This window comes from Crocodylus porosus, unplaced genomic scaffold, assembly GCF_001723895.1.
Source record: "Crocodylus porosus isolate Cpor-Errol unplaced genomic scaffold, CroPor_comp1, whole genome shotgun sequence".
Taxonomy (NCBI): Eukaryota; Metazoa; Chordata; order Crocodylia; family Crocodylidae; genus Crocodylus; species Crocodylus porosus.
In genome coordinates, this window is record NW_017728918.1 from 60,073,523 (window position 1) to 60,091,752 (window position 18,230).

The window sequence follows — 18,230 nt, forward strand, 5'->3', positions numbered from 1 at the left end:
TGAGGATCGCTTCCTTGAGAAACAACCACTCTTCTTGAACTCCCATCTCCCTGGGGTCATGGTCCCAGATTGCACCTGGTCAACCCAGCCAGCCAGGGGAAAGAGCCTGCAGAGCTGGAGCCTGACCCTCATGGCCCACCTAGCCCCTCCGCTGCCACCCAGAGCCCAGGGCTGACCGCATGCCTCCTGCCAGTCTGGAACTGCTCCACACCAGCTCTAACTGCTCCAGTCCCAGGCTGACACTAGGCTCGGGCTGTGGGTGGTAGTGGAGGGTGGCAGAGAGACTGGCTGGGGTATGAGAGTGCTGAAACTGTGAGCCATGTGTGCTAAACACTCGACCACCCTGAACTGCTGCCAGCCCAGGGCTGCAGCATTCAGAGCTGGGATGGAGCAGCCCTGGTCTGGCAGCAGGCTCAGGAGTTCAGCCACATGGCTCTGCAGTTATGGCACACTTGTGCCCCAGCCAGCCCCCTCCTTTGCCACCCAGAGCCCAGGGATGAACTCCTGAGCCCAGGGATGAACTCATACCAGCCCAGGGTTCTAACTGGGCTGTAACCCTGGCTCTAACTACCTCAGTCCCAGGCACATGTGTAAATATGTCTGGGAGCTGTTTTCTCTGGCACAAACTGCCCTCGAGCTTATTGCTTTTAGCTCATTGCTCATGTGGATAAACCTGGAGTCCACAGTCCAGATTCTCAGCCTAAGTGTTCTAGGGAGAGGGGTGATCTTTTGATTGTTCATCCTCTTCCCTTTCTGAGGTCCTGAAACTGGGGAAAAAAAAAAAAAAAAAGGATGGAAAATTTCAAATGAATTCAGTGTCTAGAACCTAAGGATTTTTTCTAGGAAAATATGTACCTTTGAGAATTATTTTAGGGGACCTAACAGACAAAGAAGTTTTATGTTCTATAGGAATATTTGCAGTTGTTGTACCATGTCTAATTGTTAGAGTTATTAAATTTATTAGATCACTCAGGCTAGGGACAGACATTCCAAAAGCTGGAGCTTGAATTGATTCACTCTTTGCAGGTTAATCTAACCTGCAAAGATTGAACCAGTTTGCAAGTGGCTAGAATGTTCCCTTTTCGTTCTGGAAATACAGCCCAGCCTGGGTGCAGGGAACAGCTGTCACTGAGCTAAAGCTGCCGAGGATCAGTGTGGACCCATGAGCCCCTGCGAAGCCTTGGGGCTGGCTTCTTGGCTCAGCCCCACTGTGCGGCTGCCTTGGCTGGGGCTCAGTGGGGCCAGCCTGGGCCATGGGGGCCATCTCTGGTGGCTGTGGCTGAGTGATGGCCACTTCCTGTGCCCAGGCTGGGCAGCACTGCATAGAGCTCCCCTTCCCCCACTCATGGCAAGGGGCAAGGGAGGGAAAGGAGGAGGGGGGGAAGAGCTCCCCCTAACTGAACAGAACTCCCCTCCCTGCCTAGTAGGCAGGGGAGGGAGGAGCGGGGGAAGAGGACCCTTCTGGAGCTGGGCAGACCTGGACAGAAGCCCCCACACTCTGTGGGGGGGGGGGGCTGCTCTGCCCCAGCTACAGTGTCCCCCACCCCCTGTGGGAGGGGAGGGGGAATTTAACTCCCTCCCTGCCGCCTTAGCCTTAACGGGGCTGTGTCAGAACGACTGCAGTCCCTGCTGGTGGAACAGGGAAGGGAGGAGGGAATAAAACCCATCCTGGGCACTCTGGCAAGAGGCTGCTGTCCCTCCCCTTGCTGTTCCAGTGGTGGGATGTGGCCAGACACCATCCTGGCATGGCCCTGTTAAGGTGCAGAGGGTAGAAAAAGGGCTAATTCCTCCCTCTGTCCCTTTAGCCCCACTGCCAGGGTCTGCCAGTCCTGGCCGCCCCCTTTGCCACTTCCCAGCAGACAGGTGCCTGACTACAGTGCAGGGGGAAAGGAGGGAAGAATTAACTCCTTCCTTTCCCACTTTGCCTTAATAGGGCCATGCTGGCCAGTGTCTCACCATGTCCCCACCCCTGCTCAAACTAGAGAGCAGAGGGGTGGGGCCAGCCTTGCTCTCTAAAGCAGAGAGCATAGCCCAGCCCAGAGAGCATGCTGGTATGCTGGAGGACTCTGGTTTAATTTAAACCAGGAAAGGGTCTGGGACAGAAGTTGCATCAGTCAGTTTGACCCAGATCAGTTAAGTCTGATACTACATTCAACCAGGTTCATCTTAAATTAGTTTTAGCCATTTTGAAACTGGTTTATGTGAACTAAATTTATATTCTGTTACAAGTTTAAACCAGTGTCTAATCAGTTAAACCAGTTTGTGTAACTTCTTTCCCTAGCCTCAGTCTCTCAGTACTTGCTTCACAAGGTGCAGACTTGCTTTTGCTAATACCTATGTTTAACCTGTCCTTGATGCCCCATTTTTTCAAATCACCATTTCCTGAATGGCAAACATTTTAAGTTCTTAAAGGTTTATTTGAAAGCAAAACCAAAAGCTGCCATGCTTTTTGGATAGATGCAACAGCTGCTGTTATTCCCAAGATACCGTTTTCCTGAGAGTGGACTGCAAAAAAAAAAAAAAAAAAAAGTCAGTTAAAACATCAGTGAAGACTAAACAGTTCTAATTCTGAGTTGGGTTAACAACTCGCATTAAAAAGCTTTAAGATATTGTAGGGTTGAATTTGTGCCATTATTCTGCATTATTGCCATTTTAACTCATTAAATTAGCCAGCCAGTGACAATTCTAGTCTGAACACAGGGTTTATTTCTGAAGGTCTCAAATTTTACACAAAAGCAGTCATTTTAAAACCTCCTTTTCTTCGGGAAAGACTAATTAGAAATAGAAGGCTAGAAACAGCTTGAAATAGAGCATTACCACCATCATACTAATGAATGAACGGATGCTTTCTATGTAGAATTGTTGGCGTACAGGTAATGGAAAAAGGCAGGAACTGATTTAGCTAAAGAAATAAATGGCTGTGGAAACACTACTTTGTCTTTGGTGGAAAGCCATGGCAATGAGGGATGTGTGAACCCTTGAAGCACCAAATTGCTAGTTAACTAGTTAAGTATTATTTTGTGTATAAAAACTGTATTGATCTGTATTTTAGATCATGGACTCAGGTTGAGGTCTGACCCTGCCCCAACTGTCTTTAGCTGAGTAGATCAGCCAGAAGAGATTGAGAGATACTATCATGTTAATAACACTGACTAAATCATATGATAAACAGGGACTAGAAAGCCCACAACTTATGTAGAAATGGAAGCTGTGACTTTATGCTGAGCTCCGCTATGCATAAGTATACAGCTGTTAGTATAATCAAAGAAAAACCCTGTTTCATTATACTAGCAACCTTATATTTATGCATAATGGAGCCCAGCATAAAGTCACAGCTTCTGTTTCTCCTTTAGTTTTGGACTTTCCAGTCCTTGTTTATTATATGATTGAGAGAGAGAGAATGTATGTATGTGTCAGATAAGCCTTTTTATGATATACTTTGTAACTTTTGTTTATTCAAAAAGTCTCTGTTTTTAAATTTCTGAATAAAGTCGAAGTTGAAACTGAATCTAGACAAGGTAACAGAACACCTTCAGAATACCTGTTCTCTGATGTGTTATTTTTGATGGATGTTAGAAACGTGGGAAATGCATTCTTCTTTGTTCTAATATGATATAAATATGTCCCTTTTTGCTTGCTGCTATCTCTGTTCAGTGTTGTTTTTGCTCTTTTGCCTTTCCCTCTACTTGTCACATGTATGCACTCAGTAAGGGTTGGATATACAGGGTTGGCTTTAGGATTTTCTGGAAGATTAAGGTGACTGATCTAATTTATTTCCTCACAAGTCAATTGACGTCATATAAACAGACAAGGAAGGTGCTGAAACTGCCTCTTTTTCTGCAGTACGAGAGGGCAGTCAGCAACCTAGCTGGTGCTTCTGCCTAATTAGCAGTGTTGGGGTTTCTTTTATATTTTTGGTTTTAGCTGCCTTTAGAATTGATTGCTTTACAGCTTATTTACTTTGGTTTATTGCTATGTGATAACTCAGTTACTGTTTCCAGTTCCAGAAGGTGAAATGAAATACAAAAATAACTCAAAATGTTTAGGTAACTTGGGATTTGAAAAGGGTTTGAACTTGGCATTTGAAAAGTATAGTAATGTCTTGTGTTGGCATAGTGCCAGGCACTAAGTTGAGGAACCTGTAATATACTTTTCATGTTTAGTATTTTTTTGTTCAACTTGTTTTAAATCATTATTTAGCAAAATATGATATCAAACTCCAGTTTCTTGCCATAAAAAAAAAAAATCAAATATAGCATCAGCAGTTTAAACAGGTTATGGTAATTGGCTCTTTCATTCGCAATATTTACTTTGCATTTTCAGCTGCTTAAGAATGTTAAAAAAGAAATAAAACTATAAAAAGATTTGTTGGGGTTTATTTGCATATGTATGTACACATACAGCAAAACGACTTTGTGCTGTGTCTGATCTTATATGCTGTATTGTATATACTATAGCACTTATTACTACTAATATTAGAGATAATGAGATGTCAAATGAGATGCTAAGTAATATGACTGTAACCCTTTACAGGCACTTTTGCCTTTTAAAGTTCTGATGTGTGGTAAATCTTATTTTGACCTTGTGGCTTTTGTTGGTAAGAATTATACACTGCATATTTTACATTTCTTATGAGTGTCTTACTTTTCATCTTGTCACTTATAGAAACATTACCTGACATGAAAACAAATTAAATCATAATTCTGCAATGCTCCTGCTCCTTTCATAAATCATATACCTTAATTGCTCCCAACTTTTTCCTTCTTCGTATTCCTGCCACCCTCAAAAACTATAAAGCGAGATTGATTGATTGGTATAGTGGTTTGGTATGTTTGGAAGGACTAGATTATGTTGAAAGGGTAGATAAATATTGTTGCTTTAAAGATAACATAGTAGTAGCTTCCAGCTGGGGTGCTGTGAGACCCTCTCAAGGATGCTGAGATGCTGTCTGTGTGAGCAGATAGATCAGCCTACACAGCCCTGTTCCCAGGTGTGGCATTCAGAGCTGAATCAGAACTGCAGGCAGAAGAACTTGGTGCTGCTGCTGCAGCTTCTTGGTCTGGCTCCGCATACGTCTCCTGGTAGCAGACGCATGTAGTTGGTTCTGTCTGGCCACGATGCACAGTAGCTTAGAGATAAAGTAGGTAAACAAAGACTTTACCATAGTGGTTCTTAACCAGGGTGCTACCAAATTCAGAAAAGTTATGGAGGGGTGTCTTGAGTCTAAAAAGGTTGAGAACCGCTGCCATACAACAATAAAATATTTGAAGCCCTGACAAATGTCAGTCACAAACCAATTTCAAGTACTTTTTGAAGACGACATAAAAATTCAAGGGGCGTAATAATTTAATGCCTTGAGAGAGATTGCACCAAAAGAGAAGAATTCATCTCATCCCAAGTCTACATATAAACTACACAAAACGTGAATGATGTGAATTGCTGGTATAGTCTAAAGTCGAGAAATGTTGAAGTTAGAATAGCATATTGTGGCTGCATCTACACGAGCGGTGGACTGGACAGTTGCTAGCATTGCTGTGCAGTACCATACCACATGGGGGCGTTTTTCGATGCTACTGCATGGTAGCAATAAGCTGCTACACAGTAGCATCACATCATGGTTAGTGCCTGGCAGTACTACTACATGGTAGCAACAAGCTATGGCACAGTACCTCATTGCTACTGCACTGCAACATCTGTAGATGCACCCACTAATATTTACTTTTTCATGGGACCGAGAGTTTTTAGACCAAAGTTCAGGTTCAGAAAATTGCAGTGAACAGAACCTATCAGAAGTGTCAGCTATCCATGCCTTATAACTAATTAGAAATTAATGGAAAGTAAGCATCAGTCAGGTTTTTACTTGGTACCAAAATGGGAAGTTTCGTATGTCATCTACAGGCCTTCAGGAGACTGAAGAATTGTTAAATTTATGTCTGAGGTGCATACACGTCATATATATGAGTTAATTGGTCTGTATTTAAAATGCATATATAATTTTAAATACAGACCAAGTATAGTTTTTGTTAGCTCCAAATCAAAATATTTTTAACAAGAAAACAGGAATTGTTATTGTGCCATATTTGGCATCAAATTGCTTCAGAGAAGTAGTAGAATATCTTTCTAATTGGGAAAACATTTTGGCCACTGCATCTGTTATCAAAAATAAGTCCAGTTGTAAACTTTTTTTTTGTGAGGAAGGAAAAAGGAGGACTTCCAAGACAGGTCTGGAAGATTTTATCCTTAAAGGGAAAGATGCTTAAGTTGTTAGCAACAGGAAAATGGATTTAAATTGGAAACATTTGGATGACCTTTATAATAGCTGCATTTAGCATGCTGACAGCTGCCTGTGGGTTATTCATTTGAACCTGCTTAGACTATTAAAGATTGAAAAAATATTTTAATGTATGTGTGATATATAACAAGAAAAGCTATTGACTTTATGTGCAGACTTTTCTAAAATAGTTATATATTACCAAAAAACCTAAAATATAAATGTCAAAATTCACTTACAAATTCTGTCAAGAATACGACTATATTAAATATCTTTTCCAGAAAAGAATACCCTCCTCAGCTTCAAAAAATAGAAACTGACCGCATAAGATCACCTCAGTCTCGACCAATGGGTAAGATTTCATTTAGTTTAAACCAGAAAACTGTTTCAGTGTTTTTGTCTTGCTACTGTGGTTTGCTTCGGGGAAGCAGGAGTGTGCTCACACACAATGCATGGTATGCTTATAGTGATTTTCAGTATGGATCATAATTTCTAAAAGGTGAGTTGAAGTGACATAAGAAAAGATACTTGAAGTGTTTTGAAATGATACTTTCATAGGTACATGTGGTATGTCAAAATGTGAATGCATTTATACATAAGCCACTTGAATCACATTAATATCTTTACAATTTATAGGTGATTATCGTCACAGAACTGAAACTAATAATGTCATACCACTCATGTACAGTTGTAAAGCATCCGTTTTCACTTCACAGGTCAGAAATCTGAAAACAGTTGAGTGATTTGTCAAAATTCACATAGAAAATCTGTAAGGAAATTTAAGATTAGATTCCTGATCTCATTCATATTCTAGTTTCTTCATTACAAGACCTTTGCTTGATGCCATTTTGTGGGTCACAAAGGTTGATAGCACTTCAAGGGTGACATTTATTTGTGACACAGTAGAGAATGGTAAGCATGAAAATATATAATGAGTAAAATATAATAATGTTAATATCCAAAGGTGGGTACACATTTTTTGTCAAGACCTGAGAACTAGGGGAAATTACTATTTTATCATGGCTGGATGGAAGATGAATGTGCTGGAGAGAATGAGTCATTGGAAGTATTGAGTTTTCTTGATAGGAATCCACATGTGGTTGGGGAAGATTCTAAGGTCAGCTGTTTAACTTTATTAATTCTTCTGGATAGAAATATAACCTTAAAAAGGATCACAGAAAAGTAGGGAAAGTCAGTACCTACTTCTGTTACTTATGAATAATATATTAACATAGCTTTTCCTTTTTTATTATTTTAGGTAATTTAACTTTTAAAAGAAAGTTCCAACATCAAATGCTTTTTTAAATTCAACGTAAAATGTTAATGAATGGTTATTAGAGTAAATTGAACACTTCTTTTTTATTAAAGAAATAACTGTTTTCACAACATTATGCAAAGCAGCTTTAAAACAAAGAGCCTCTGAACACACTGTAAATCTGGGCTTATCCCCTAGTGGACTTTCCACTACTAAAGATTTGATTTTTGGTGGAGTGGAGTTGACTCAGTATTTTAAAGACCTAGGTTGCCTGCTAGGAAGTAGTGTTTAAAATGCAGATCCAATTCATGCAATGGTATCTAGAAAGTGACAGGCATTTTTTTTTAAACCAGAATTATTAACATTCTTTGTGTTTGCATTTTTATTATTTAGCAGATTTGGTACATATTTCTCAGCATAGGTAAAGCCTAATTGTTTGTTATGCCTGTGGCTTACAGTGTTCTTTAATTTTACTTCATAATAGCCTTTTATAAATTTATCATGCTCTTCAGTTGCAAGACAGTGTGTTTTTGGTTTTGTGTGTATGTGTGCGTGTGCACATATCTGCATGCATATATATATTCTGTTTTTATTTTTAGGAAGTCTGATGGAGAGCACAGAAGAGTCTGGATCAGAATCAGAATCTGAAATTAAGAGGAAGGTACAACAGAAACGTTCCTGCAGTTCATATCACTCTGATTTGCCTCTCTCTTCTACTACAAAAAAATGTTTAACCCACTTAGAGGTGGGTTAGATATAACATTTCTGTGAGGTTTTATTTAGCTTCAGAAACTATTATTCTTAATTGCTCTATTTGGGGCTTAAACACATTTAGAACTGCAACTTATTGGGTATATATTCTTAATATAAAAGAAATCTTTCAGTGTCTAACTTTATGGCTGGTTGGAGCTTTTTAATACGTGTTAAGTACTTTGCACATGTAGCTGGTCTCAAGGTAATTGTGCAGTTAACCAGTTAATTGGGCAATACCTGTGACATGTAGAGGGGGCCTGAGGGTTTGACAGCAAACTAGGTATAAGCTTTATGTAGGTATCCATTCATACTATTTTATTGATAATTAATTGTGATTGTGCCTTAAAGTAGACCTGTCGCATAATTTTTTTTTAAACTATGAAAAAAAGAAAAACTGTAGTAAAGGTTAGGATGATTTATTGGAGGTGCACTGATACACTGGTCAACACTGTGTTGGCACTGATGAAAGGAAAATTAACATTATCTGCATTTGGCTTTTTTTGGCTGATGTGGCCGATAATGTTGCTGATAAATGCTGCATGCATGTGCACTCACACAGCCCAGCAGCTGGGAGAGAAGCATCCAGCTGTTAAATCTACTTGGGGTGGAGGGGCGATCGAGGCCCCTGTGGTGAGGGAGGGAGTGGGGCTGGAGCTGTGAGTAACTCCTTTGGGGGGGTGGGGCAGAGGGTGGCTCCCACCACTGCATGGACCCTGGGGAGCCATGGGGGCATGTGCCCCATGGATCTGTGCACGGGGTGAGGGTGGGCTGCTGCTGTGAGGGTAGGGGCGGGGCCGGGCTCTTTCTGGCAGGGGTGAAATCTTTCTAGTTTTCCTTTAAAGTGGAAAATTGGACAGTTTTGAAATTTTTTTTTCCTCTTAATTGATGTTTCTATAAAATAATGTAAAGATGTATTTTAATGGCTCATTTTATGATATTTTTTCATTTATCAATTAAAAGAATGCATTAGATGTTACATAGTTTGCATGTACATGTTAGGATTTCCATGGTATAATTTTTAGTAATTATTTATTTTAAAGTTGTTAAGCTGTTTATCTGAAGCTATTCTTTTTTTATTTTATAAGATAGTTGAAACATTTATTAATTCTTAAATAAGGGAAATTTGTTCTCTTCTAAAGAGAATCCCTTCCATCCCTACAAAAATAGTGTCAAATGGCTAGGGGGGGGGTGTGTGTGTGTGTGTGTGTGAATGAGGATAAAGATAAAAAGTGAAATCTTGCCCTCATTAGACAAGATTAAACTTCTGATTTTCAGTGGGATTCAAATTTCACTCTGTGTGTGTGTGTGTGTGTGTGTGTGTGTGTGTGTGGTATTGGTGCTATGAGCATTCTAGTGTGGACTATGTGACTGTGGTTTTGGGAAGTGTTTGGTGTGCATTTGGGTTTACATTTCTCATAGACTGTGAAATACCAAGCAAATCTATGCATATTGTTTCATGTGAGTTTTATACAGCCTTTAATACCATATTGTGTACTGTGCATGCAGGAGGAGTTAAAGCAAAAGTATTTTAGAAAATTTATATAAAAATGGGAACTCTGCTTGTAAAGTCCATGTGCCTCATTTTCATAGAGTTCTGCTGTCAGCAGGACTTGGGAAAAGCTTCTAAAGTACTGTACAATAATTTTATCATAACTAAGTCTTTACATCACTGGTTTCTCAATTGGTGTCTGTATTGGAAGCAAATCTAGGATCCCTGTAAAAAGCAAGGGATTTATTTCCTTTTCAAATGTGGCTAAAGACTGGATTTTGCACACTGCACTTCCATAAAATCTGATATTAAATCTCTTGTGTTTTTCTGTTTCTAATGAATCGAATAAACTCTGCTGGGTGAGAACTGTGTGTATTTGTTTGTTCCAATAGGTTTTCTGCAGGTAGGATATTTTTAGGAGGAAGAGTTTTAAGTATTTTCCTCTGCCATCCGCCTCCAACTGCATGCATGCACATAGGCACAATAGATGAAACATGTCAAGGACTTGGGATAATAGCATAAATGTTGGAGGAAATTTGGATTAGTAAGCAGAAAGTAGATCTAGAAATATGATAAATTAGTTCAGATCCAACACTGTACTGTTCTGATTATAAGCCTAAGTTTTCCCTTCCGAAGAACCATCAAAATTGTTCAATTTTCATATAAATTGTGCTAAGCTTTATATGCGGGATCAACTTGAAATTTAGCCCCTTCCAGTTTTGACCTTAATTTCTTTGTATGCAATAAAAATATCAAGCCAGAATTTTTTTTGGTGCAGTTTTTATTTTTAGTGTTTTTAGGGCATTAAGCCCTTATGGTTCTTTGTTATTTGATTCTCTAGTGGGACTGTATAAGGACAGTAGAAGTGCAAAGTTTTTATCTGTAGTCATTGGCTTCTGTTTAGGAAAAGGCTAATTTTCCTAAAATTTAACCTGAAACTGTAGGGTTGACTTATATGCTAGATTGGCTTAAAGTTGGAACAGTACAATATATTGTAGAGATTTGCAACACTTTAAATAATTTACTTTGTGCTATGCAGGGTATAAAACGTGTGAAAACTAAAACAAAAACTAATTTATTTACAGGCAGTGTTTCTTCAGAAAGGTTAATTTCAGCAGGAGTCACTGACAGTTTTATCAACAGTTAAAATGATATGTTCTGACAAATATGAAAAGAAAAAATAATTTTTGCAAGCTAAAATTTTAAGTTTTTAATTAAACAATGCTGCTACCTGTTCAGGACACTCATGGAATCATAGATTCATAGAGAACTAGGGTTGGAAGGGACCTCCAGAGTCATCTAGTACAACCTCGTGCCTGAGGCAGGAACATCCCTATCCAAACCATCCAATACAATCCATAATCTAAACTCTACATAAGACTATTGTCAACCTTGACACAACACCCTAACCTGCCACAGGGGAACTATGGTAGATATTCAGCTTATTCTGAAATATAAATTAGCCTTTGTGGCATTTGGATTTTAAATATCTATTAGGAAATATCATAGAAATAAGTACAAATTTTGTTTCCTTCTGTAGCTACATGAGAGAACCCAATATTTAACGGGTATTTTAACGGTTAAGCAAATCTTTTCATTAAATTGTTGTAGTTCAGCAAAATATTTATGCATGTACTTTAAAATTTAAGAATGAAAATAGCTAATTAAGAACAGTGGGAGCTACTCTCACCTTTTTATAGTGAAGACGTATATATTTAAGTGTTGGCAAGACTTGGAGTTAGGTACAGATACTTGGAAGTATTAGGAGCCTAACTCCTGTTTATTTTGGTGTTCACAGTCTAATCAGTAGTTTATAGTTTTGTTATTTATTTGTGATAAATTGTTTCCATTGAACACCTTTCACTGTTAGTGTTACGTAAATTTGTACTTTGTGAAGCGACTAAGTCCTCCTGTTCAAACTCTTAGGCCCCTGACACATGTTCATTTAATGATACAATGGGACCTGATCCCCAGTCCCAAAAATCATGCCTTGTGCTGTGCCACACGTACATGCCAGGAGGCATGATTTGTTGAGATCAGAGATCAGTTCCTATTGTGCCATTGCTACTTGCCTATGCAGGGAGAGCCTGGAGACCACAATCCCAGGCTCCCCCTGCACTGGCAAGTTGAAAGAAGAGTGCTTGCAGATCCAGATGGGGCTGATAATCAGCTGATTGTTAGCATAAGCCTCTGGGACCACACTGGGGGCTCAAACTTCCTCCAATGTGGTTGATTGTCTCAGCTGACGGTCATTCCAGCTCCAGACTGCCCAGTGTGGGTGGGCTGTCCCCAGTGCCCAGGCTGCCCAATATGATAAGCTAACAATTGGCTGATTATGGGAACTGGCTGGGACAGCCCTTCTAGTTCAGAGATCAGAGCTATCTGGGCTGGGATGATAGTTAGCTAATTGTCACAACCTTGTGACTAGCCTTCGGGGCACAGGGAGTCAGAAGCTTCTGGTGGAGAAGGGCCTCCTCCACTGGGGACTTTAAACCCCACTGATCCCCTGCACTTCCCTGTGACCTGGCTAGAGCTGTTGGGCACAGGATTTAAAGTGAGGAAGCCCAGGAAAGCTGCCTCAGTGTTTCCTTTCAAGCTCCCCATGTGCCATGGATTCCAGTACAGGACCTGGGGAGGTAGGAGCTCCTAATTTCCCAGTTGCCCATGTCCCATCCTGTGAAGCACCACTTGCCACTGGGGGTTGGTGAGTTCCCAAATACTGCTTCCACAGACACCCAGGAGACTTAAAAAAAGCAGGCTTGTGGCTGGGGTTTCCAGTTGCATACCCACGCTTTAAAAGTCCAGAGTGCAATGTGCTGGAGATCAAGAAGACATTCCCTGATGTTGGATTTGACACTACCCCTCCTTCCCCCTACTATGCTTCTGGGGATTGGGTGGAGGTGTTGGGTCCAGGACTGCTGCTGCCCACAGCCTGATCTTGTTGATCAGGTAGGGGAGGGTTGTGTCCTGGACCCTGGGATTGCCCCATGCTGGATCCCTGTGCTCAGCTGGATGCTCAGCTGGATGTTGGTATCTGTCATGGGTCAGCCCTGATGTCTCGTGTTTATTTTAGGGCTTGATACAAATGAGCCACAAAGAAGTTACTCATTACGTGTAGGAATCTACCTAAATTGTGCCAGAAGTGAGCTGAGCAGTGGCTCGTTTAATCTTGAACTTTTCACTGTGCACCCCCTTACCAGTGATTGGCTGGGGGACGCCAGGAGCCCTGCTGTTTTCTGCTGATCAGCATAGTTTAAAACCACAGTTTTTGCCTCCCAGCCGATCAGAAGCAAGTGGCAGAGCTGCCAACGTCCTACAGGCAGTCAGTGGTCAGGGAGTATGCGGTGAAAAGAGCACGATCAAAGGAGCGGCAGTGCAGCACACTTCTGGAGCAATTTAGTTAGCTCCCTAATTATATATGGAATATCTTAGTGGTGTATTTCCTATATTGCCATGCCATAAATGGGCTTTAATGTGTGGCCAGGTTACTGTTTATGATGATTAACACCTTAATCGCATCCTAAATGTAGTATGCATCAGGGCCCTTACAATTGTTGGTTTAGTGTAAGTGCATTGCATGTTTGACACTTGTCTTGGAGAAATTGTTACTGATTTCAAAATTCCTGTTAAGGGCTAATTTTAAGAGAAAATGTTTCCAAGGTAAAGATGTTGAATCGCTCAGATTTCATTCTTATCAAATTAACACAATATACTGTTAAGTAGTTAGTTTTTATATAAAACTAGTAAATTGCCTGTCAAGAATGACAGAATAATTTCAAGTAATGAAAACAAATAGATAGATTTTACTTTTCTTATTTATGAAATAAATTAAATGTTTATGAAACTTAAATAAAATAGGCTGAACATTTGAAGATACCAATCACTTCCTGCACTTTTGCTCATCCAGCAGGCTGGAGGCAGACCTGCCCATGCTGTGCGCCTTTTTGCTGGGCAAGGGCAGGTGAGCTCTGCACCTTGCAATGGCTGCCTACACGCTGTGGCTTCCTTTTGTGCCACTCCTGGTCACCTCCTTCCCTGCTTGGGGCTTGGGATGGGGCTGCTGCTGCTCGCCCAGTGCCTTGCTCCTCTGCCCGGCTCCTGCGTTTCCTCACCTGGCTCCTCCCTCTGCCATTCCCACCACACCAGGCACCTGGCATCCTCCCAGGAGGAGCTCAGTAGAAACAACAGCCTTGGCCCCTGACTTTTTTTTCCAGTTCTGGGAGTTGTGATCATCCTAACATGGTCACTGAACAAATGCTAAGGTTTAGCAAAGACATTTCTCTGAAGACGCAAATGTTCTATCTCTTACAGTTGTCAAGCTATTTGCATTTACGGAGTGTTACGGACAGACGCAATGCAGACTGATTAAGCCTATTTTATGTCTGTCTGTCTGTCTGTCTGTCTGTCTGTCTGTCTGTCTGTCTGTCTGTCTGTCTGTCTGTCTGTCTGTCTGTCTGTCTGTCTATGTGGATTTTTTAACTTTGATATTTAAGTTATCTTTACACACTGGAACCTGAATACTTTGTAGGTTTATGTTGCATCTTGCTCCCTAAAGATGCACCCTTACAGACTTAAAGGGTGGTGGCTGTAGTGCTGAAACAAATAATTTCGCTTGACTGGGGTGCTCCTTCTCTTTGCTGTGGCTTTTACTTCAAAGAGCATAGCTTTTCTGATTGGCTGTGTGGAGCTATTAATGAGCTCCAGTTGATTAGAGAAGCAGCTCCCTGTTGAAGTAAAAGCCACAGCAAACAGCTGAGTGTCTTATCCTTAATTCAGCAACTAACTGCAAATTAAGTGAGTTCTAAGCCACCCAGGTGCAAATGATTTGGATTCTGTTCTGTCTCTTCCACACCCAGGTTCCATATCTAGATGCCAAAAGGTTATTTAGTGTGGCTCTTTTTGTCCTTCACTTTGCTCTGCCTGGCCTCTTTTGTTTTTTTTTCCAGCAGTTGTCTTATGCAGAGCAGGTGCAACAGATTTTTGTTTCTGCTCCTAATGGAGGGGGGTGTGTGTGTGTGTGTGTGTGTGTGTGTGTGTGTGTGTAAAATTTAAAGAACTGGGGCTTTAAAAGGCACATACCTCTGTTGGTTACAAGCCTAAAGTTTTTGACTACAAAAGCCAGAATCATATTAGTAATTTACAGTAGAGTTGTATATCTGCATGTTCCCCATATGCAGGGAGGAGAGGAAGGAAAAAGTTAATTGTTTGTTTGTTTTTGTTTGTTTTTAAGGTTCTGCAAATCTGACTAGTAACAGTTCTCAGTATATTCTTGTTATGATTGCTTACAACTATTCAGTATTAGTATAACCAACAGTATTCCTGTAGTTCAGGTCCTATTGCTGCAGAAATTCACACAAGTGATTAGTCCCATTCAGCTTCAAGGAATTCAATGACTTAATGGCAGTAAAGCACCAAATTCTTCTAGGGAAGAGATTTTCAAGGTCTCCTGGTTCTACGCTTGCAATATACTAAAGACTATTTTAATAAAAAAAGCCAGTAGCAGGCAATACGTGGAGATTGACATAGAGCACAGGTCTCCTGAGCAACAGTGGGAGAAATAATGAGCCATTTTGGTCTTTTGGAGGGACGTGGTATTCCTTCCTCTCTCTGACTTCCAGGAGGAAGGCTGGAACCATTCCCCTCCTCCCCCCCCGCAAGGCTCTTACCTTTGCTGTTCATTACTTCATTTCATTAGGTCAGGCTGCCACTTTCTGGAGGCATGGCTGTGCTCCACCTTAGTTACTGTGCCTTTGGAGGGGGGAGGTTCACTGCCTTCCCCAGACTGTCACCAAATGTTTTGAGGGTATAAGTGTGTTTATATTAAATGGCCTAAGAGGTCTCTTCCAGGCCTATGTTGCCTCCCTGCTGTAGTCTTTTAGCTCTTCTTGTTTGAAATACTAACATTGGCTTTACCGTCTGGTGGGTGAATGAACATACCTGAGCATTCATCTACCACTGAAAGAAAGAAAAAAAAATAGCTGCAACAGGAGCCCCTGAGCGTCCAGCTATGCATTCATGTGTGTATTTGACTTATGTTCTTTAGTATTGGTAACATAACATTTGAATTATTTTATTAAAAAAATAGAGGAAAATTCAGTTTTGGATCTTTTATTATGCCTAGAACTGTTGTACTTACTGACTCCCCCCCCCGCTTCCTGTAGGTTTTGGAACAGACTGATTATTCTACTTTTTGCTGTGGGTGTAAGAAGAGAAATGAAAGTCAGACCAAATGCCAACACTGCGTAAAAGATTTTCCTAAGGATTTCCAAAGAATCTCGAGACAAACTGTGACATTAAATGAACCCGTGGGACCTTTATCGCGATCGTCAATACATCAAAACTCAATAGGACAAAAATCTTCAGGTACAGGGTTGAACACAAAGAAGTTTTATGGTTCTGCCATTGGAAAAGGTCCAATTGATACCATACTGAGTCCTGATATTGTAGGACATTCTATGTTGCGACCGAATGGAAAAGTTTCTCTTATAACTGGGCCAAAAAATCCTAAAATTACAGGAAGCTTAAGGCAGAGGAACATGAGGCCATCTGAGCTAAATGATCCAAGTAAGTATGTCTTTGCATATTTAGATATACATTTTGAACCTACAAGATATCCTACGAAGAAGAAGAAACGTCTTTATTATGATTCCTTTTGCTGCCTGGTGTTTAAAATCTTTTGCTGGTTTTGTTTCTTTCTTTCTTTTTAAGTTCTTCATTTTTCTGTTTTAAGGTATTCTCCTAAGTAGTACTGTGGTGTGTTTTTTGATGGATGAGAAAAATCTGGGTTGGTAAAACAAAGAATTATTTTTTAAAAGATATTTTAAAACTACTTGGTCCACAATTTGATGATCTGATTCTTAACTTTCAAAAACCTATTTCTAATGGTTGAATGGTTCCACAGAAGATACAGACAAACATTTTGCCTTGAAATTACTGTGTTGCCCCCATCCTTCTCCACTTTTCTACCAACTTGTCCAGTTGTTCCACATCTGTCCTTTTCACTTTCTTTGCTTTATTGATAATAAATACTGCCTTAGTCTGTAAGGCCATTTTTTTTCCAATAGCTTCTTCTATCCTTATACAAATTAAATCACCAACTAATTATTTCTTAGTAGATTACCACTGAGAATACCTGCGACTCATTTAGGAAAAAGTATTTTATGATTTTATCACTCTGACCTTATGAGATTTTTAGCCCATTGGTTTCATCTTACAAAAGCTTCTGCCCTGTTGGATGCACTGCTATTTTCCAGCTAACACTTTCAAAATCAGACTTGATAGGGAAAGATACTTTGTCTTACTGCAGTTTGAGGAATTTCAGGTATTTGGACTCATAATTTTATTGACTTCATATTCAGATTCATATATGAATTTATATTCTTATAAATTGAAAACCATTTTGTTGGTTTTGTTTGAAGGCATTGAACTCTGTTTTCTTAATAAAGAATTATACAAATATAATGGTCCACTTCAATAACACTAGGAGAATCAAAGGCAAGTAGAGCTAGAAGGTACCTCATGAGGTCACCTAGTCCAGTCCCCTGCTCAAGGCAGCCTCATCCCTAAGAAATCTAGGTCAAGCGTCTAAGTTGCTCCTGAAAATGTCCAGGGATGAAGATTCCATAGCTTCTCTAGGTAGCTGGTTTCAGTACTTGACCACTTTCATAGTCAAAGTCGTTTCTGATTTCCAACTTAAGTTTCTCTACTCCAGGTTGAGGCTCTGGCTCCTAGTCCTCTTCGCTACAGTCGCAGAGAAAAGTGTATCCCATCCTCTTTATAATAACCTTTCAGGTATTTGAAGACTCTTTTCAAATCTCCCTTTAGTCTTCTTTCTCCAAAGTAAATGCCACTCGTTCTTTCTGCCTTTACTTATTAATCATGTTTTCCAGACCTCTAATTATTTGTATTGCCCTCTGCTGGAATCTTTCCAGTCTGTCCAATTTTGGTCCCACTTCAAGAAAGATGGACAAAGTACTCAAGACGAGACCCCACCAGTGTCAAATAGAGTGGAAGAATTGCTTCCCTTGATTTCCAGGTGACAATCCTGTTAATACAACCCTGTGTGCTGTTGGCTTTTTTTGCAACAAAAGCATGCTGTTGGCTCATAATCAGCTTATGGTTCGCTGTAACCCCATGGCCCTTTTCTGCAGAACTGCAGCCTAGCCAGTCATTTCCCACTCCGTATCTGTGTATGCAGTTATTCTGTCCCAAATACCAGACTTTTTTTCTTGCTGAATCTCATCTCGTTGATTGTGGACCTTTTTTCCACTTTATCCAGGTCATTCTGGATCCTAGTCCTATGCTCCAGAATATATGCAACCTCACTCAACTTGGTGTCACAGATTTGCTAATTGTACATTCAGCCCCTTTGTCCAGCTCATTTAATGAAGATGTTAACAGACGCTACTAGACCCAGAATAGACCCCTGCAGAACCCTACTTTTGATATCTCTTCACAACTAG

At 40.3% G+C, this 18,230-nt stretch overlaps 1 protein-coding gene across 1 annotated transcript in view; it reads left to right on the plus strand.

The window, feature by feature from the left end:
• Positions 1-18,230, plus strand: part of SENP6 (SUMO1/sentrin specific peptidase 6) — a gene marked incomplete at its 5' end in the record, with an annotated part of 97,418 nt that overhangs the window by 33,791 nt on the left and 45,397 nt on the right. The window contains 3 exons of the mRNA XM_019538160.1: positions 6,553-6,623; positions 8,126-8,271; positions 15,930-16,332. Coding sequence (XP_019393705.1) covers positions 6,553-6,623; positions 8,126-8,271; positions 15,930-16,332 — 620 coding nt within the window. The remainder of the gene's footprint in view (positions 1-6,552; positions 6,624-8,125; positions 8,272-15,929; positions 16,333-18,230) is intronic.